At 38.5% G+C, this 22,504-nt stretch overlaps 2 protein-coding genes across 2 annotated transcripts; one reads left to right on the top strand and one right to left on the bottom strand.

Annotated features, from left to right (window-relative positions):
* Window positions 1-953: 953 nt before the first annotated feature.
* LOC139448716 (schlafen-like protein 2) lies at window positions 954-11,360 on the bottom strand. Its single transcript, XM_071230265.1, has 8 exons — window positions 11,274-11,360; window positions 10,236-10,431; window positions 8,482-8,581; window positions 7,333-7,481; window positions 6,541-6,637; window positions 4,497-4,658; window positions 2,012-2,082; window positions 954-1,118 (listed from the first exon to the last, which is right to left on the bottom strand). Exons 2-8 carry the CDS (start codon window positions 10,412-10,414, stop codon window positions 1,046-1,048), a joined length of 831 nt encoding a protein of 276 aa, XP_071086366.1. The 5' UTR covers window positions 10,415-10,431; window positions 11,274-11,360; the 3' UTR covers window positions 954-1,045.
* A 498-nt stretch (window positions 11,361-11,858) lies between these two features.
* Window positions 11,859-20,452, top strand: LOC139448705 (cytosolic iron-sulfur assembly component 2B-like). Its single transcript, XM_071230256.1, has 5 exons — window positions 11,859-11,981; window positions 14,680-14,757; window positions 16,378-16,503; window positions 17,788-17,833; window positions 18,288-20,452. Exons 1-5 carry the CDS (start codon window positions 11,859-11,861, stop codon window positions 18,383-18,385), a joined length of 471 nt encoding a protein of 156 aa, XP_071086357.1. The 3' UTR covers window positions 18,386-20,452.
* The last annotated feature ends 2,052 nt before the right edge of the window (window positions 20,453-22,504 follow it).

Below are 22,504 nucleotides of genomic sequence, written 5' to 3'. Positions count from 1 at the left end.
TTACCACCTATACATTGCTATTCTAGTTGAGCATAATTTGTCATTAGTGATATTCTTTTGATATCTTTGGTAAGTGTCCTTTGGAAGTTATTAAATTTTATGTCCGGCATATTATAACTACGAATGGGGGTTGATGTCCTTGTTTCATTTCATGTTGGCTTTGAAAAGGCTTTGTGTCCCCATCACCACAACGCTACTCCCAAGAGGCAGCTAATTTGGGAACCATTTGGGACCCGGGTTACAATTGGTCCCTTGAACACTGTACTAGTCATAAGTGTTGACTTCGTAGATCCGATGGCTAGCCAACATACACTCATAATATCAATCACTGGATTGTCTTGTCCAGATTCACTATTACCAAATCATATGAACCTGATTTAGTTCCAATCTTGTTTCATCTTTAGGCTGGTGTATGATTGTCTCAGCTGCTGATACAAGTAAAGAACAAAAGTACTAATTTCTGGATACAGTCTTTTTAATAAAAATATAAGTTCTTGTTTCCCAAATACATAGGGATTATAACTGAATTGGTTATATCCAATTATTCATTGTATCAGATTATTTGTCACATCAAGGGGCACACTGATGATCACATCATAACATCATCACTGACGACACACTGACCATCAGATCACAACACTCTGATCATCACATCATGTGCCACTGACCATCAGATCACAACACTCTGATCATCACATCATGTGCCACTGACCATCAGATCATATGACATACTGACATCAGATCCTGTGACACACTGACCATCAGATCACGACACACTGATCATCACATCATGTGACACACTGACCATCAGATCCTGTGACACACTGTCCATCAGATCACGACACACTGATCATCACATCATGTGACACACTGACCATCAGATCCTGTGACATACTGACATCAGATCCTGTGACACACTGACCATTAGATCACATGACACACTGATCATCACATCATGTGACACACTATTCATCATGTGAGACTGCACAGCATGTTGGTTTCAAGTTCTTGTCATCTGGTCACATCAAACACAGCTGTCCAGATATCAGGGCCTTTGGCTGGTGTTCTGATCTTCAGCATCAGTTGGGCAAGACAAGCTAGATATTTCTTTCTTTAACCTACAAGAGGGAGAATGACACTGTTGCAGATATGAATACTAGTCATCATTTTCAGACTAATTTCTATGAATTACAGGCCTTTTCAATGCAAGTAATCTCATAATAGGACCATTAAAAGTCAAGGATCACAAAAGTGTTTTGAAGTTTGTCTGAACCTTGTTATCAATCATCTGCAGGGGACTATATAAAATTCCAAATTAATTTCCCTTGGCAGGCATATGAAAAAAACATTATTTTGTTTTAAAGTGGGAAGTTCCTATATTCTAAAGTTCATAGGTATTTTAACACTGCTTTCAATGCAGCAATGTATGAACAAGCATCAGCATCGATCTACCCAAGCATCTGGGACCCATCAACCAAGTCGGCAAGCCTGACCACCTGATCCCGTCAGTTGCTTCTTACAACAAGCATAGTCACCTCTTTCAGCAAGCATGGGTAACTGAAGACCTATTCTAACCCAGATCTTCGCAAGTTAGAATATGTTGGAAACACAATTTGAGATGATAAAACAGTTACCATGGTTACAGCTACATTCTTCCATGACCATCTTCAGGAAACACGTCTAATAATATTTCCCAAGGCTTGCTCAGTAGTGGTTGGTTGGTTTGTTTGTTTGTTGTTTTACGTCGCACTCAGCAATATTCCAGCTATATGACTGCGGTCTGTAAATAATCGAGTCTGTACCAGACAATCCAGTGATTAATATCATGAGCATTGATCCACGCAATGCATCAACCAAGTCAGCGAGCCAGACCACCCGATCCCGTTAGTCGCCTTTTACGACAAGCATCGTCACCTTTTACGGCAAGCATGGGTTGCTGAAGACCTATTCTACCCCGGTTGCTCAGTAGTGAGGCACTGAACAACTGCCCGACATGACCGACCCAACATACCTTCTAATCTCTGCCTCACACTCTTCCTTCACCTGTTGCCGCGTCAACTGGGCAATTTCATTCAACGAATACTGTGTGGAAGAAAAGGAAATTCAACTTACTTGAAACACTATATTAATGCGAAAGAGAAACATGGGAGCAATGAAAACATTTTCTGTAAACAAGGTAAGGATTAAAAAAATAAAAGAATTGGTTCTTGGGCAATGGCTTTTGAAAATATATTGAGGGTAGGCTTTTTTTCATCATCAGTTGTTCAAACTAGTATGTCACCAAATAAACAGTTGTGTAAACAATAAACAGGTGTGTACAATCAACCTGGGAAAGGGCCCCACTACATAAATGTATTCCTTGATGAGTAAATTACTGGAATATAGTATTTGACTTGTAATATTTAAGGATTTTTGTTTTTTTTTTAAAAGGGAAGTAAAAACTACCACTCACTCATGTTCTGAATTGAGTGAATGAGTGAGTATTGTCTTACCCTGCTTTTAGCAATATTCCAGCAATATCATGGCAGGTTGTTTTGATTTGATATAGTGTCTGGCACTGTAGCTCACCTGAATGTGTAGTAAACAGTTTAAAATTTCCAAATATGTTTTCAGTTATACATAAAATGGTCATTATTTCAGAAACCGTTTTACCATCTGAGCATGGTACAGAGTGCCAAAATTGAACAACTTTCATTATGACTAAAAACAAAGGGGATGACTCTGTTAAATATGAATTCTTGACGGTGACTTGCAACTAGATAAAGTATTCAAATATATTATCAAAATGTCATGATGGTTACTAGGGCTGGGACAATACACCAACTGTCCGATCCGATATGTATCACGATACCTTGCTCACAATCCAAGACGTATCATGATATTTGCATGAGCTCTTATCTGTGATGCATGAGACAGGATGCATGTCATCATATCCCAATTGCATGGATGGATGCTCATGATGCCAATCACTGGATTGTCTGGTCCAGACTTGATTATTTACAGACCGCCGTCATATAGCAGTAATATTGCTGAGTGTTGCGTTAAATAAACAAACAAACAATCAAACATAATTAATCAGTTATGAATAGCTAAGCATGAAGTCACCTTCCTTATTATTGGCACTATTATCAGCAAAAACATTAATTATTTGCCACAATAATTGGAATTGATGACTTGGTTGATTGTGTGTCATGGTGTCCGATAAATTTGTACCCATACAACATCAACATTAAAGATTTACTGACATATGTCCATTGATATTGCAATGTACAAAAACATCTCTATTTGGAAACCAAATGTGAAAGTCTACTTTTCACCATATGTATGCAGATAATTCAGTGAAAAATGGTGGCAGATAGACAATTGTGCATTGGGGTCAAAGAAATACTTTTTCAGTTTTGCACCTACTTGGATATTTAGATTGCCCAAGGTCAAGGTCAAAATTCATAAAGTGGCAAAAACTTAAGATATATCTTAGGCCACACTTGGGTACTTTATGGGTACTTAAATAAGGCTGCAACAGCGCTGGCTTAGGTATGTTAGGGTCAAATATGCAAAAAAAAAAAGAGGATGCATACTATATCCTTGTTGCATACCAAATTTTATTATGAAACATGCAGAAAAGGCCGAGTAACGGTCAAAAATAGTCTTTTCAAAAAGCGTCCATTTCAGCCATGTTTAAATTTGACCAGAATTCTGTGAGCAAGGTTGAGAGACATAGCTGGAATAATTCACACAAAGTTACATGTACATGGGACCTGTAGTTTCAGAGACGTTAACAATAGACTGAGTGACAACTGGATGAGTGGTGACAATATGCCACAACCAAAAGCTCACTTGACTCTTTGAGGCGAGCAGAACTAATTATGTTGTGGTACAATTTTTCTCATATGCCATATTTACAGATATTTATATCTTGACTAACAAAAGAAACGAGAATACCAAGCATGTTGGTTAATATATGAAGAAATGCTCATATCCAAGAGATATTAAATTGGTTAGATGCACAAACTAACATACTGGTATGTTTTGTGAACTGATGCTCTTGAATGCATCACATGTAAGTCATAGATACATGACTCCAGGTGCACCTTTGGTTAGCGTGTAAAATTTGGAAATCACGTGCATATCGTGATAAGAAAAAAGACTTACACTTGACTGATTGTTAGTTTTGTCATTAATTGGTACACATTGGAAACATCTCTTCTTAACATGCATACTTCTCCATGTTTCTATAGGCTTTGAGTTTGAGTATATAAAAGATGTTCAGAATAAGGTCACTTCTATGATTTCATGTCCATTCAAATGGAAATGTTGGAAATCAGCAAAGATAACATATTCAAAATTTTAAGCACGGTGGACCTGCTAACAAAGAAATAAACAACCCCTGGTCATGTATCTACAAGATTATCTCTAATGATTTTCCTGCTTGTAATTACATGAGAAAATAAAATATAAAAGTCTGCAGAAATGAGATATTATACAAATGCTGTTACCTTGACAACACTGGCCTGTCTCCTCATGTAGACATTGCCCTCCTCATCTTCATGTATGGGATGCAGGTTCACCACGGACCCCACCCCGTCAGTGCTGCGGGCGTCAGCAGGGTCCCACGGCTTGACTGTAATCTCTATCACATAGTCCGGAGACAGCACCCCCTGATGTCATGGAACAAGGAAGACTTAGCTCTGTCACCTAGTCAGGAGACAACACCCCCTGGTGTCAGCAATCAAGGAAGACCTAGCTCTATCACTTAGTCCGGAGACAGCACCCCCTGGTGTCAGCAATCAAGGAAGACTTAGCTCTATCACTTAGTCTGGAGACAGCACCCCCTGGTGTCAGCAATCAAGGAAGACTTAGCTCTATCACTTAGTCCGGAGACAGCACCCCCTGGTGTCAGCAATCAAGGAAGACTTAGCTCTGTATTTGCATTTTAGAAGACATACACTTAGAGGAGGGGATGCTTCAGCTATAATTTTTTAATTCAAATGGCAAGATCAGACATACGTGTAAAGGATCTCATTACTTCATAATTTGTCAGAATCCCCCCTTTCTTTAAAATAAAAAGTATCAAGATGTAGTTTCTAATCAAGTTATCAGGACAAGTTATAAACCACAATTTGCTGTCAGTGTTAATTGTAGTTTTCTACTTGTCAACTCTGACAGCTCAACTGAAAGCAATTACATTAGATTGTTCCAGAAGGTGATCCAATCAAAATAGCGTCACGAAATCAACATCCAGTGCATAAACTGCCGTGCAGATTTTGGTCGATTGCAGGATTTGCACAGCATGTGTACTGTCAACTTGGCAACATTTTTTACCAAATGTTTTCATGTTTTTAAACAAGGTGCTCACGTGATTTGATGCACTTCGCAAAGTAAGACCTGTTTTGTCACCCTACAGATCATTTTTTTCGATCAGATCGTCTTCAGTGGGTGACGCCATTCTGCTTGAAGCGATAAAGTGATATGAGAAGTGGAATCTGATAAGACAATTGGTGGGACATAGATGGATATAACTTATAGTCACTAGTGGCACTACAAGCGAACCCAGAATTTGCAGCCTAGTTCAGCAAGGGTGGAAACTGGACTTTCATAGTCAGTTAACTCCCTTGCCTCAGGAAGATGATTCAACACTAGTAGACATGGTAGAATTTAGATCCTAGACAAGATAATGTGCAGTTTATTTCAGGAGAGGTGAATCCATTTTATAATGCCAACAGTCAGTGCAGTGCTTATAATAACCATTATAAGCGTTAGCATCGAACTTCATTGTGTGTCACTTAGTATGTGAAGTCATGAACACAATTATGTTCTCATGGATATGGCGGTGCATGTTCATTACAATTCTGATTCATGTCTTTACCTCCTGGTTACAAAAATTTGTATCAAAGTAAAAGAGAAACACCACCGAACAAAAATATACCCTCGACAGTGCACCCTTGTGGGTGTAGATATACAAGCCTCTATGCTGATTGGCTGATTTGAAAGTTTACAAGATGTGACCTATGGACAAGATGTAGTGTCCTCAGATCTTCAGGCACAGAGATAGTGGATGGGAGTAAAAGATCTGATTTTAATGAGATGGCCTAATACTCTGAAAATAGAGTGTCAGCAAAATTCTGCTACCAACTGTTAATGGGTTATTTTAACACTACTCTGTACCTTATGAAACTTGGATGCCAAACCAAGTGCCCATATCAGGGAAATTAGGGAAAAGTATCATTATTTTTATTCAAACTTGGAATTATTAAAAGTTATTTTCCTAAATTCTGAGGTATAACATTGCAATAATGTAAAAGTAAGCATTAAAGCCTCTCATCATTATTGGCCTCTCCAAAGGAACAAGTTTAGTTATAACTATAATTACATGAATTAGGAAATGTTTAATTCCAATTTGGGAATTTTTACGGACATTTGCTCCAGACTTGGTGTCAACTAGCAGCCCGAGCAGGTCCAGATAATGATGGGATAGTGCTACTTGAAAAAAGGCAAAATGAAAACAGTCACTTTTCCCAACAGTTCAATTCTACTTCCTACCATGTTGATCTGTGCCACTGCATCCTTATCACACCAGCAGTAGTGATGGGAACGGAACACGTGGGCTCGATGTCTCTGGGAGGTGTCGGAATAGTCACTGAAACAAGAGGATGTGTACGATGGTTAGTGCAGCTGTTGTGCACATACAAAGTTTTTGCTTCCATCCCTGCTTAACAAACACTTACCAAGGCAACGGTCCACAAGGTGATCTTATTGCTTCAACTATCATAAGTCCCATGCTCTAGAGGTATGATAGTTGTAGTGCTAAGATCACAGGAGCTGGCTGATTTGAAGATGAACTCTTGAAGATCTACTTTAAGATGAACTATTAACTTGTCTGACTTGGAGATAAACTCTCAGTTGTCTGATTGGAGATATGCTCTCACCTGTCTGACTTGGAGATAAACTCTGACCTCTCTGACTTGGACATAAACTCTGACCTCTCTGACTTGGTGATACACTCTCACCTTTCTGACTTGGAGATAAGCTCTCAGTTGTCTGATTTGGAGATATACTCTCACCTGTCTGACTTGAAGATATACTCTCACATGTCTGACTTGGAGATAAACTCTCAGTTGTCTGACTTGGGAGATAAACTCTCAGTTGTCTGACTTGGAGATAAACTCTCACCTGTCTGACTTGGAGATAAGTTCTCACCTGTCTGACTTGGAGATATACTCTCCCCTGTCTGACTTGGAGATAAACTCTCACCTGTCTGACTTGGAGATAAGTTCTCACCTGTCTGACTTGGAGATATACTCTCCCCTGTCTGACTTGGAGATAAACTCTCACCTGTCTGACTTGGAGATAAGCCTGAGCACCTGTTCCTCTGTGCTGCTCTCCCCCAACACCGGGACAAACTTCACCATGTACCTGTGTGTGGGGACAGGGGGATGGTAGCGAGAGAACAGGTCCTGCAAACTGGACACTACATGGTCTTTCTGAGAACAAAAAATAACAGTTACTATCACAAAATGATATCTTCTAACAAACAAAAAAAGGACAATGTACACTGATAAACATTGAGGAAACATCCTACTGGTGATCATAAATCATGAATATTGGATGAACGTATTTGAAGTGTTGTTAGGATGACCTGAATCAGGTTGCAAACAGTGTAACTTTGAGTGAGTGAACGAGTTTTACGCCGCTCTTAGCAATATTCCGACAATATCACGGCGGAGGAGACCAGAAATGGCCTTCACAAATTGTACACATTTGGGAATTCGAACCGAGCCTTCGGCTTGACGAGCAACACTTTAAACCCTAGGCTAGCCTACTGGCCCCTGACTGTTTCTCTATATAATTACCAACTGTGTAAGACACATACAACTTTGTTGTATCCATCAGGCTAAAGTTTGGCACTGAATAGGATCATACACAGCACAAAACTGACATTCAAACTTGGGGTGAAACGATACAGCAAGGTCGCGATATGATCTGTTACATGATACATAGGTCATGATACGGTACATGCCACAATCAATTATTTACATCAATCACGTGGAAACTTCTTGACTATAAATATTTCAGGGCAGGTTCCAAAGGAAAAGCTAACTGCAGACACATGTTCGTAGCAGCTAGTTTTAGTAATGAACTTGAAAAGCTAGTTACAACACCTAGGGTGAGGGTGGGGGTCACTAAACGAGTAGTAAGTAATAAATTAATAAATAAAATAATAAAGTGTATTGCCCTGATTCCATACAGAAAAAGAAGTATTGTGTATGGCATCGTCACATGAAAACTTACGATACATTGATTCACTGATGTATTGAATCACCCCTAATTCAAACTCACAATCAGTAGATCCTTTCACTTCAAGGGGAAGCAACTCAAAAGAGAAAATCTTGACACCTTGGACCACCTGTGTACACCATTGAAAATTAAAACTTGCCCAGTGAATGTCTTTCCCTTGATTATTCACACACACATAAAGCTAACCTGATAGAGTGTAAGCTTCAGACCCAGGACGGTGCCATCATCAATCACTCCAAGATAGACAGTCCCACCTGTGCCTGTATTGAGGAAGGCATTTAGAGCCCTGTGGAGACAGCCTTGCAGTTAATCATGTTCAAGATTCCATGAGGCATGTTAATATACATAAGACACATAAAGAAAAAACAGATAGATCTCTACACATCTTTAGTACACTGCAGACTGACAACAGGCTCTCACAGATGAAACAGGCTCTTGCAAAGGATGTAAACAGGCTCTTACAGATGAAACAGGCTCTTACACAGACGAAACAGGCTCTTACACAGAGGAAACAGGCTCTTACACAGACGAAACAGGCTCTTCCAGATGTAAACAGGCTCTTACACGGATGAAACAGGCTCTTACAGATGTAAACAGGCTCTTACACAGATGAAACAGGCTCTTACAGATGTAAACAGGCTCTTACACAGATGCAACAGGCTCTTACCAATGTAAACAGGCTCTTAAACATATCGTGATCAAGTATTGTGAAAAGTATTTAATTAATTTTGCATGATTATATAAATCTTTTTAGTTAACAAGCCTGAATGTAATTGAAAATTAACACGTTACAGGCATCAATGCATGTATAGAAAGTATTTTTTTATTTATGCAATCAACTTTTCACCCAAAAGATATTCCTAAAATATAACAAGCATAATGTATTTAAGATGGTTATTGATGTGAGAATTTTCAACAAAATTTTATGAACATTAACATCGCCAGGAATTACATAATCATCTGATATCAATTCAGGCTACTGTTAGAGTATTTTGGAAAAGATCAAACAACAAAGAGTATATTAATATAATAGAATTTAGATTCATCTATTCAAATAAAACACAGTGGATGATAGCATCACAAGGTAGAAAGTTAAAGACAAAACTGAACAATTTTGTGCCTTTTCTGTGAAACCAATATTAACTGAGAGGCAAAAGTGAGTGAGTGAGTATGGTTTTACGCCGCTTATAGCAATATTCCAGCAATATCACGGCAGGGGACACCAGAAATGGGCTTCACACATTGTACCCATGTCAGGAATCAAACCAGAGTCTTCAGCGTGAGGAGCGAACGCTTTAACCACTAGGCTACCCGACCGCCCAGAGAGGCAAAAGAAGGAAGTTGACTGTCATGTTTACGAGGATTAACAAACAGCAAGTACATTTACATCTTACAGCGCCAATATAGAATATTTTAGATATGTATTGTTGTATTGACACTGTAAGATGTAAATGTACTTGCTGTTTGTTGATCCTCATGGTATAACAGTCAACTTCCTTCTTGTTCTGTGCATGCCTAGTTTAGAAGGCTGCGGTCTTTGTGTTTTAGTGCTGCCGTTTCCATGCTCTCAGATCTATTTTGCTGTTTCTTAGGTTTGGGTTACGTTCTTATTGTTTTATGTTGCCAATTCCTTGTGTATTGTAGACTTAAAACAATTTCTTGTTGCAGTCTTGTCAGTTTTCATTGGAAGGCCTGGATACAAATACAATTTAGGTCCCAACCATTTGCTGTGTATTTTAGTCAAAATGATTATAACGAACCACTGTTATAACAAACTATAATTAGTGGTCCCTTTGAGTATGTTATAACCATAGTTTATGGTATTCAAGTGAAAAAGCCACTATATACATAACCGTACTCACTCATTTATACTAGCATGCCTAAAGGACAAACCTCTGTCCGCATGTAGTTATGAAACGAGGTAGGCACTATGAGAATACCTTGACACAGCCTTTCTTGATGCTCTTGATGTTTTGGTCTCTTTCGTCCAAGGCGGTAGCTCTTCAACTGCCAGGTTGCGGTGACCTTTAAATTCATGTGTTGCATCTTCTTCAATGGCAACGACATCTCCCTGCCTGTAGTAGTGCTTTTTCTTCACTTTCTGAGACATAATTTTCATCTGTCACTGTCTAGTTTCTGGAAAATAAATTCTGTTTAATTATACTCCACATGCTATAGGTGAATCAATATCTAGTATACAATAAAAACGTTATACAATCTGATGAATGAGTTTCCTTTAATGACGCTTTTAACAATATTCCTGTTGGATCAAGGCATGTCAGCTTATTGTGGGAGGAAAGCACAAAGTGATGCAGGTCTCAGATGTTTACCACTTTGGTAAAATCCACAAACATGGGTACAGTGCTGACAAACCTAGAAACATAATTGGAGCAATCGGGATTCAAACCCCAGATCCGGGGTTTGGGGAAAGCCAAAGGGACGCAACTCTGCAGGACGAATTTGGGAGCCTTACACGACAGGGCCACTGTTGCCAGTGTTGTTCACTTCATTAATACTCCTGAAGCCGTTGGCTAATTTGTTTGTTGTGTAACATGGTCTGTAAATGATCAAATCTGGACCATTGATTCCAGTGATTATTATTATAACCAGAAATCCTTACAGCAGTGGGGTGAAAAATTAGTGCCTGACTATTTTAAAGTGACTTTCCCAGATCATTACATTAGATTTCCATCTGATGACATTTTTGCCCATTTGGAAAACCCCTTTTTGTTGTTTGTGTCTTCATTGTTTAATGCCGCACTCAGAAATATTCAAGCTATTTGACAGCAGTCTGGAAATAATCGAGTCTGGACCAGACAAACCATTGATTGACATCATGAGCATCGATCCACGCAATCGGGATACGATGACATGCATCAACCAAGTCAGCGAGCCTGACCATCACCATCCATCTAAATATATCAGACAGCTTGGGAATTAATTTCTCTATTCAACTATGCACAAGAATTGGGACTTGCCATACAATATTAGGGAGAATCCTAAGGTACATTGGAATAAAGCGCCTCGGCGCTGCCACCTTTCCGATACTGTAAAGTAGGGAGATCTTGAAATTAGATGAGACTAGTGGAGGGGAGCAGGTCAAAACGGCCTCATGTCAGAATGGCTTCAAGCGGTAATGTCAAAACGGCTACAACCCACAGTCTAAAGGGCCACAAGGGCTATTCTGACTTTATACCTGTGGTCGTTGTGACTTTTTAGTTGTGACTGGTATGACATTTTTGTGGCCGTTTTGACTATGTCTTTGCGGTCATTTTGTCTATTTTGTGGCCGTCTTGACTTGAGTTTTTAGGCCGTTTTTTTTACTACACCCCTTTGCTGACAAAATCTTCAACGAAATAGCTCTGAAAGTCTGACTATTAATTTGTTTTCCAACTCGAAATAAATTCTTTTCTTTAGAAGCCATACAATTATCCCTGTGTACACAAATCACTTTATGAAGACTTCGTCTACTGTTAAGGCAATCATTATGAGATCATTGATCTTTTCTACAAAACGCAAAACAATCCTATTTCATTTACTATTTCTAATTTTTGTATTTCAAAATGGCCGGGGACCTTGACAATGCGAACCCCGTCGTTTATCAAAGAGCCAAGGACAGAGATATTCTGCCCGAAAATGAAGACGAGAATGTAGTAGATGAAATAGACACCAGAGAGGTGTTTGATATCCTTTAAACATGTTCTGTTGTATGGTACTGATGAAGATAATTGACTCCAATACAGTAATTGTTCGGTTTTCGATCAACATAAAAGGATATGTAATCAACGAATCAATGAGGCACTCATATCGTAGATCTACATTAATGACAGCACCTAAATATATAAATATTTATATAAATATTTATATAAATATAAAGTTTAGTAGGATCTGTTATTACGATTCATCAACGATACATGTGTCTTCTTGTAAATCTTCGAATAGCTGGTCTAACGGGATCGGGTGGTCAGGTTCACTGACATGGTTGATGCATCATTGCATGTCATCGTATCCCATGAGTGCGGCGTTAAACACAAAACTTAACGAATGTCGAATAGCTGGAAAATGGCTGATGCGGCGTAAAGCTATATTTATTCGTTCTTTCTTGTATGATCCAAGGCTGGAACTAATCAAATAACTGGGCCAGTAGCATCATCATCATTTTCAACTTACTGGTTACCAATTTGGCACCAGCTTATTTAAAGGGGCACTGATCTAACGCAATTCCCTGGGACTGGTTGTTGCCTTTGTTATTGTTTTTTTCCCAGTGAGTACCCGGATGTAGAGCAGAAATCTAGACTAGCTCGCGACCTCTGTTGCGCCATTCGTAAGCGCATTAGTCACTTTTATGGATACCGGTAGTAATAAGAGCGTATGGTAATATTGATCAACAAAATGAAATACAGTTTTCGAGATATTAAGGAAATGTAGGTATCTTTGTGGGTAGCATCGGTAATGGTGACGAAGTTTTGATAAGTCACTTGCTTGGTAATTTTGCGATTTTCGTTTACACTATTTTGACTTGCAACACAAAGTAAATATTTCACCTGAGCATTGCTTTTTTTATAGTGTGTATATTTTTTTACTGTCTAAATGTGTAACATATTTATTAAACGTCTAAATATTCAGTTATTTTACAAAGTGACTGAAACACATTTCCATCTGTATTATTATGATATCGAATTCCAAACATTTTGATGTTTTATGTCATCACCAAGAGACTGAAAATGTTACGTTGAAAAGTACATTTCTATGTTGTTTGGCTTCTAATCCTACATAATAATCTGTTGTGATGTTTGTAGGCCCTTTTTATCGTCTTAATCAATCTGGACAGATTTTTTAGTCAAAACGACTGAAATATTTACACATTTTATAAATTGCCTGAGAGAATCACATTTTACAAATTGACGGTAATCTATACACGCTTACAAAGGAAATGACCTGTGAAAACAAGGTCTATCGCGCATTGAAGAATTTCCCAACCAAGACGTAGAGAAACAAGAACGAATCGGTTCAAATGAAGGAAAACAAAATGCAAATACCATAATTACAACTTACCAAATTTATGTGTATAAATAGGCAGCTTCCTAATTCGAGGAATGTATCCGTGAATATCCACACAAAGGAATAATATCCCACTCGTCTGCAGCTATACAAAATAACTTATTCGATGTCACGTGTCTCTGTAACTATCAAATATTCTAAAAGATATATATCGTTTCGGGATATTATAACCAGTGTTCGTTTCTCAACTGATCACTTGGATTGTTTCAGGTGTTTCACATAGGTGTCAAGTCTCAAGGGTCGGTTGAGAAAGGCCACGTGACAACTAGTTTCATTACGTCCACGGTTCCTAAAAAATCCATTGAGTTTGATAACAATGAGCAACCAATCAACGTATTATCAGTTAACCCTTTGAACAAAGTATGTTGTTTTTACATCGGCACTTCACGCCATGATATGAGTGTATTCCCTTTGTTTTAGTAAACCTAGACATGTAAACACTCACTTTTGACATATCAACTGTGCAAGATAACAGTGATTAATCAATCGACGTATTTTCTGTTAATCCTTTGATGACTAGGAACGATCCGTTGATTTACCAAAAAAAGTAAATCAACTGATCATTCATCTCTTGCTGGGCTGCCACGTGCATATTACATAACGCACATTTCACCTCACTTCAAACCTGGATTTAGATTGAATAATTACCCCAGACACAATAAATGCCAAATGAGAACCTTTGTCAGGTAATCTAAGTGGTGCTACCACTAATTGTACCTGTAATAATTCATTAACTGAGCATCAAGTGAATGACGACAAATACACAAGTGTAGGGTTATACGAGAAAACGTGGATGACAACAAGGGAGTAGTAATCGTATTATCGACGCAATCTGTAATCAGAAAATGCTTTCACTGCATGGATACTTTTTTTAGTATTAAACTATAACCCATCTGGGGTATTTCCAAATGACGACTTCCGATGAGCTCCGCCGTTCTTTTTGTCTGTTTGTTTAGGCTGAAGAAATTAATTGACATGCGCCCTTTGTCGAATCTTTATAGATCACAGTTAACCAATCAGTGTTTATGCAAAAATGCGTAAAACAAATATTGCCTCCAGCCTCCTAGTTTATTTAGCTGTCCTTGCAGACGGTAGCCCAGTCTCTGGTCACGCTCAGTTGCGTTGCGTATCATCCGGGTACTCACGGGGGAAAAAACAATAACAAAGGCAACAACCAGTCCGGGGAATGGCGTTAGATCAGTGCCCCTTTAAGTGTAGTAATGCTTATAGGAATAAGAATTTAGTACAGTTTTTTTATTCATATTGTATGCAATGCCCCTGAACAATCTGAGATACTGCCTTACTTCCTTAACTGGACCACATCTCATCCGCATTATTAATGACCCTGAACATCCCCTGTCCCTGGAAGAGCTGAAGGTCGTGGAGGAGTCAAGAGTTCAAGTAAGCCATTATGCGGTAATCAAGGCATAATTTAGGTCTGGACAATTATGGATTGCAAACATAGATCTTGACATGCTGGAAGTGTCTAGTTTTAAATTTACAAAAACTTTGTGCTGATGTGTAAAAGGTATCAGACATTTTCAAGTGGTTTGACATTATATAAGCCTTGTTTCTTTCTTATACTTCTTTGACTGGCTTTTTCAACATCTTCAAGAAAACAAGAATGGCTAAACCAAGCAAACAAGGCTGATTTTAAAATTTCAAGAAGAAATGTAACAATGAGCATGTCCATTACCCAAGATGAATTTTGTACCATATTTTATACACTGTCTTTAATGGCATCTCCTAAGAAAATTCACTAGGGTCCAAGACTTGGTCAAATATGAATAAAAAACTTCCATAGACCTCCAAAACTAGCCTTTTCAACACATGCTATCTCTACATTTATGTAGTATTGCTAAAAGTCCCAAGCATACAAGTGTTGAAACTAAGTCCAGTTCTCATTCTTAATAAGATATCTGATTACTATTATGACAAATTCTAAAGTTTTGATAATTTATGTACATCTTGTGGGCTATTGTTGAGTTATGATATAGCCATGAACACTTGATTTTGACTTCTTCATGTTTAAAATAAAGGTCCATAGAAATATGGACTTGGGAGGGAGTGAGATGTTAATTTACCATTTGACCATTAATTTTGAAAAGTAAAATTCTATTAATCGGAACAAAACCAAGTGAAACTCATCATCAATATCATCATGAGTACAGATGTATTGGAGAAAACACGCCTCATCAAAACTGATGAGAAGTGTTTTCTCTCATTTATATACTGTCAAAACAACATTTATTAAGATTTGTTTACTATTATATGTAAATGTGAATTATGACAGTCTAAATACTCGCTCATAAAACGTCTGGACAGGAAATATACCCTAAACATGGTACCTTCTAATGAACCACCTGTTTTCAACAAATCAGCAGTAGAAACTTCCATTTCGTCTGCTAGTCCTTATAATGAAAACATATAGCAAAGCCCTTAAACATGGCAAATTTCTACTACCGTATTCGACATAATAAGTGCCAAGGGTGCTCTCAAAATTAGAGGGGCGGTCAGGTAGCCTAGTGGTTAAAGCGTTCGCTCTTCACGCCGAAGACCCGGGTTCGATTCCCGACTTGGGTACAATGTGTGAAGCCAATTTCAGGTGTCCCCCGCTGTGATATTGCTGGAATATTGCTAAAAGCGGCGTAAAACCATACTCACTCACTCACTCAAAATTAGAAATAGGGGGCTCTTATAAGAATAATATTTTGGTGAAAAACAACAGAGTTGAAAGATTATAAATTTCGTGGTTTATGCTGACAGCTTGAAATGTTTATATGTGACATATATTTTCACGAATAAATAAGTCTTGTGTACATTGATCAATCGGAACGGGTGCCAATTGGAGCATAATGCCAGGCGCACATACAACAAATGAATGATATCTCGCAACGAATCCATGGACATAGCCATGTTAGGTCATGTGACTACTCTAGCTTCTTACACCAATACCAGCTCCATGCATCACATGCAACTTACCACATATAACAATTATGAAATGATCATGTTGACCCTAAGGTGAGTGACCGGGACAACTCGGTGAAGATTGAGTTCACCCCGACCATCCCCCACTGCAGCATGGCTACACTCATCGGGCTGTCCATCCGGGTCAAGCTCATCAGGTCACTGCCAGCAAGGTTTAAGGTGGGTCACAGAGACTTCAGTCATTTGATTTTAACATGATAGTGATACCATAAAGGATTGAAATGATACATTGGTACACCGGTGCATTTGAGTTTTCATGTGATGATATGATACTCAATATCAGTACAAGACTGTACACTTGCCAAAATACATTACGTACTAGTTGTGGTATTTTTTTTCTTTTAAGGGACCACTAAATTGCGATGATAGGGACTCTTTTTGGTCCATGTGAGGTGAAAATGGGGTTTAACGTCACGTTCAAGATTATTGCACTTATATAGCGACGTGCATGCATGTGTATGTGTGGCTACTTTTACTCATCCGGACAAATGCTGATTTTATAATGCTAGCCCACAGAGATACCATAGTTTAACATGAATACCCCACTCAGACCCAGTATACAGACTCTGACCCGACTGGTCTTTGTTTTAGCCCCTTAATGTCGAGTGCCAGGCAGGGTAACAACAAGTACCATCTTTTAATGTCTTTTGGTGGGACGCAGCCGGGGATTGACATCCAACCTTCCGCTCTCTGGACACGGAGGTGGTCCTCATATGAATGAGAATTAGATTTTGTTGATTTCAACAAATGCATGGCTGGGACTTATGTAACACCACTAAATGAATACATAAGGGTAAAATGTAACAACAAGGCTTGAGGTTTGCATGAGGTGTTTTTCCATTATCTGTGGATGAGCAAGTTTTTGACCCAAGCTGATTCTCTGAGGTGTGGATGAAAACAGAAATCATTTTGGGTCAGTCACCTGCACATAATTAGAAATAAAAAACTGGCCTTTATCACTTTTTATGGTCTTGCTTAGGACACACATTTTTACTTTTGTGTTTTGCTGATTTATTCCAGCTTTTCCACACAAGGTTGGTCAAAGTGAAAATAAATGTCAATTATTCTGCCATGGGGTTAAAACTGAATGGGCTCTTGAATTACTGAAAGTTGACATGGAAGTTATGTAAAATTATAACATTTTATTTTGTATAAGAGGGTCTATATTACTAGCAGGAATATTTTTATGTTTAATTTCTTTCTAAGACCGGCAAGATGCTGGGTCCATGAAACGAAAAAATGTGGGGCGTTAGCAGTTGACCATGTCAGAAGTCCAAAACTTGCAAGTGTATTAAAGAAAGAAGAAGGCAAACTGACATCTATTTGAACATGTTTGATAAATGTCTTACCTATATTTCACAGTTTTCCCAACTTAAAAAAATTGTCAAAACAAGAATGCCTACAAGGACCCTTATCCTACCTTGTCCTTTTCTTGATTGGCAGGTTGACGTGAGCATTACACCGGGAACACATGCATCAGAGGAGGCAGGTATGTTCACCCAGGTTGCCACCAGGTCTCTACACTGGGATGGATGGTGGATAAGGAATTTGGGTGCGGGGGTTGCCCTTCCTGTTTTCTTCAAACCTATCATGGTTTTTTCCCCTTAGAGAGCAGTCTTTCAAAGTCCTGGATCCACCTGTATTGTTCAGTTAGGAATTGGATGGCATCCACAATTTCATTTTACTGAATAGTTTATTATTACTCAGCTGTCCATCATTTAGCTACACTCGACAAGCAGGTAGCTAATTCAAACACTGGAAACTTGTTTCTTGGCAAGTTTGGGGATTCTCGCTTCATTGTACACAGAGCTCTAGATAAGCTTACCATCTTTTGGTCAGGACCACTAGATACCCAACAGGACCAGTAGCAATCTATTTCTGCTGGTTCTTGGGACTACTGACAGATTTTGATCAGTGTGGCTGAAGGACTTTGTTTATTTCAGTGAACAAGCAGCTGGCTGACAAGGAGAGAGTTGCAGCAGCCCTGGAGAACTCTCACTTGCTGGAGGTGGTCAACCAGTGTCTGGCGACACGGAGATAGGCACGGACAGGAACTGTCTTGTTGTTATCTTGCTCCAATACCATATCTCTTGCATCATGCCAAACTATCCACTTTCTAAGCAGCCAGTCAGTAGAGGAGCCTTCAAAGCTGCAAACCTGATTTCTGTATCTCAAAAAATGAACATAAATGGGTAGTTCTTAATGCAAACTAATGAAGGTGGCATTAATGTATTGTGGGTATTTGACACAATATGACATCTACACCCAAAACAAGGACATTTCTATGTTCTGTGGAATTTTTTCACATCGTTGTAGTGTTTGTTGTTTTTGTCAGATCATCATGCAGAAAGGTATTGTTACGGAGTAAGGCATCTGATTATGATGAGATTGAGAGAGAATATCAGGATGGAAATCTCAGCGTTTTCTGTGCAAATAAGTTAGTTTCTCACCGTAACTATGACATGCTTCTCATTGCTAGGGAAATTAATATGATCATTTGGACATGTTTATGGTTTGAGCTAATTTTGTAAATGTTTGCTTTGACCCATTTTCCAGAGTTAACTGACTATTAAAATCCAGTTTCCACCCTTGCCAAACTAGGCTGGAATTATGGGGTCATACTTTGGCTGGACTACTGAGTATGTACAGTCCAATAGAAATTGTGTAATGAAATCGACATCCAGTTCGTGAACTGCAGTATAGATTTCTGTCGATTGCAGGATTTACAAAGCATGTGTACCGTCAACTTGGCATCAACAGTTATTTTCCAAATCTTTTCATGATTTTGATGTACTTTGCAGGGTAAGACCCATGTTATTACAATATAGATCTTGATTATTGAGTAGATCGTCTTCAGTAGGCGCCACCATTTTGTTTGAAGCATGTGCAATTGGTATGAGAAGTGAAATCTGATTGGTCAGTAGCAGGGACATAAAAGGCACATAACTCGTAACAGCCACTGGTGGCGCTTCGATCAAGCCCAGAAGATCCAGCCTGGTTCAGCAAGGGTGAAAACTGGACTTTTACAGTCAGTTAACTCCCTTGCCTCGGGAAGATGACTCAGCTAGAACAATTTAATGTTTTCACAGATTTTCAAAGCCAATATACCGAGAGGCAGAATGCAATTTGAAGAAAGTCCAGGCTGGTCATAAAAATGTTTTTGATGTCATGAATGAAATCTGACATTATTACAAATGATATTATTTTGTTATAAATATGTCCCTCATCATGGAGAAAAAGAAAGATATGTACAGTATATAATTGATATAAAATGACTGTCTTGTACATAGTAAACATGTTATATGTAATTTACCAATAAAACTTGGAGGATTGTATCAGTGATTCATTTGTTGAACCCCAGTTCAATTCTGGACTCTCCTGGGGGCACAGGTGTCCCAGACGTCTAAGGTGCCGCGATTTGCTGTGCAGAGTTGCGTCCCTTGGGCACAAGCCAGAAACCTATGATTGTGGGTTTAAATCCCATTTCGCCCCGATTATGTTTCTAGGTTTGTCAGCACCATACCTGTGCTCGTGGGTTTCACCCCAAGTGGTAAACGTCTGAGACATGCATCACTTCGGGCTTTCCTCCCACATTAAGCTGACACGCCGTGATATAACTGGAATACTGTTAAAAGCGGCGTCAAACCATACTGACTCACTCACTCTGGACTCTACTTCAAAGTTAATACCAGTACATACATGTGTCATGACCCCCGCTGGTATTCCAGATAGGGCCATCCATATTACTTTATTGTCTGTTGTTATATTAAATATTGAATACATGTGCAAAACTGGTTTCAACTTGTTTTTCTATGGTACTACATTGGAAATGCAATGTGTGAAGTGGTTTAAAGAAGTAAAATGTCAGAGTTATGCTTCTCTTCTTCAAATATCTTAATGCTGACATGCAGAGTGGATCATTTTTTAAGAAATATGAAATTCATTATTTTTCTATGAGCTATGAAATATTTTCAATAAGGTAAAATTGTAGATATACATAATATTTTTTCAATTAAAGTCAAATTAAAATCAGTTCCACCCTGATGTTAATGCTCTGCCACCAGAAAGTACCGGTATGTGTATATCTCATCCTCAGCCAGCCGAGTAAATATTTACCTGAAACAAGTTTTTTTGTTTGTGTCCCAAGTGGGAAAGTTAGCAAATTCTATTTGCGCGAGTGAGTGTGGTTTTATGTTGCAATATTCAAGCAATAACTCTCCAGTAATTGACATCATGAGCATCGATCCACGCAATTGGGATACTATGACATGCATCAACCAAGTCAGTGAGTCTGACCACCCAATCATGTCAGTTGTTTCTTACGACAAGCGGGGCGGTCGGGTAGCCTAGTGGTTAAAGCGTTCGCTCGTCACGCCGAAGACCCGGGTTCGATTCCCGACATGGGTACAATGTGTGAAGCCCATTTCTGGTGTCCCCCGCCGTGATATTGCTGGAATATTGCTAAAAGCGGCGTAAAACCATACTCAGTCAGTCAGTCTTACGACAAGCATATTTGCCTTTTACAGCAAGCATGGGTTCCTGAAGACCTATTCTAACCTAGAACATAAGGGTACATCGTACATATGCCAACAGTGGGAGTTGTGGCCCATGAGCCTCAAACATATGGGTACATCGTACATATGCCAACAGTGGGAGTTGTGGCCCATGAGCCTCAAACATATTGGTACATCGTACATATGCCAACAGTGGGTGTATGTGTACATCATATACATATGTCAACAGTGGGTGTATTGTTCGACACCTAGAATAGTACAGGTACATACATCTATCATATCCAAACTATTGAGACACCTCAGAATATATTGGTACATCCTACGAAAGGACTTTGATTGGCATTAAGAAGATTTTTTCCTGTGGGCTCCGGTGTCTCAAAACCAATAACTATGTGTTTAGTGTAACAGTTTATTTCTCAACATGTCAAAATTGGTTATATATTCACACAAATATACACAAGTAATGTAGCAGATATACATAACAGTGTCACTCCAGCAGTTTGTTATATACAAATATCACAAATGTTTTGATTATCAAGTATCTATCCATTATCCTCAGTTAGATTACATACAATACATTAACCAAGCACAGCACTGAAGCATCATCGTCATATGCACTTAAATGAAGGATGGACAGATTCATAATGCAAGGATACAAAAAACAATACAGATAAAAAAATCAAAATCTAAAGTTCCCAGACAATGTCTTTTGAAAATATTGTGTGGAGATGGGTTTTTTTTATGGAAAGGCATTAGTGACACATTCTAAAACATAATATCTACATAGATGATGGTAACATTTACATAGACTAAATTTATATCCACAACTATGATACTTTCATCGGCTTAGATGAAACTGCACACAATCTACGTTGAAGATGCTTTCATCTATGTATATATTATAATCATGAGTATCATTATAATACACAGTAATATTTTTTGATAGGAGATACATATATTGTTTGATAGGCATTACTTAGAAGTTGATGGATTACAAGGTAGACACAATTTTATGGATAACAACTTCTTTAATACTGTAAAAACGACGTTTTGGTATAGATCCTTATACGGGTGTCAAGCAAGACTGAATGAGGGACATTGTACAGAATATATATAGTAGGTGGAGGATTAACAGTAAAGGATTAACAGTAACAACAATTGCATACATGAGTGGGATAACATGAGTAAGTAACGACAACAGAAGGATAACTTACTCATGTTGAACCAATTTAAGTTGTCAAGTCTTGACCAGACAGTCCAGTGATTGATATCATGAGCATCAATCTAGGCAACTGGGAATGAGATTGGTATGAAGCTCTTGGTGCCGTTGTACAAAGTGATCTTAGCGCTAAGGCAATCATAACTCCCATAACATAACCTTAACATAGACCTACGACAGCCGTAACGCTGCAAATTGTGATACAATAACGGATCAGCTCATGTCTCAACTGTGTTCACAGAGAGCTTCCACAGGATTAGGTAACACACAGAGGTAGTTGATAAATACTGACGTTCTTGTTTGATCTAAAATAATATTTGAATTATCATGATGACATAAAATCATATATGGAAATGCATTAGGATGTAGTTTCTTGACATATATTGATGTTTAACTACTATTAAATAAATATTGGCAGTTTATATAT

This window comes from Haliotis cracherodii, unplaced genomic scaffold, assembly GCF_022045235.1.
Source record: "Haliotis cracherodii isolate W230 unplaced genomic scaffold, xgHalCrac1.p SCAF_10, whole genome shotgun sequence".
In the NCBI taxonomy this organism is placed as follows: Eukaryota; Metazoa; Mollusca; class Gastropoda; order Lepetellida; family Haliotidae; genus Haliotis; species Haliotis cracherodii.
Note: the sequence above shows the minus strand (reverse complement) of the source record. Positions and strands in the feature narration are given on the sequence as shown.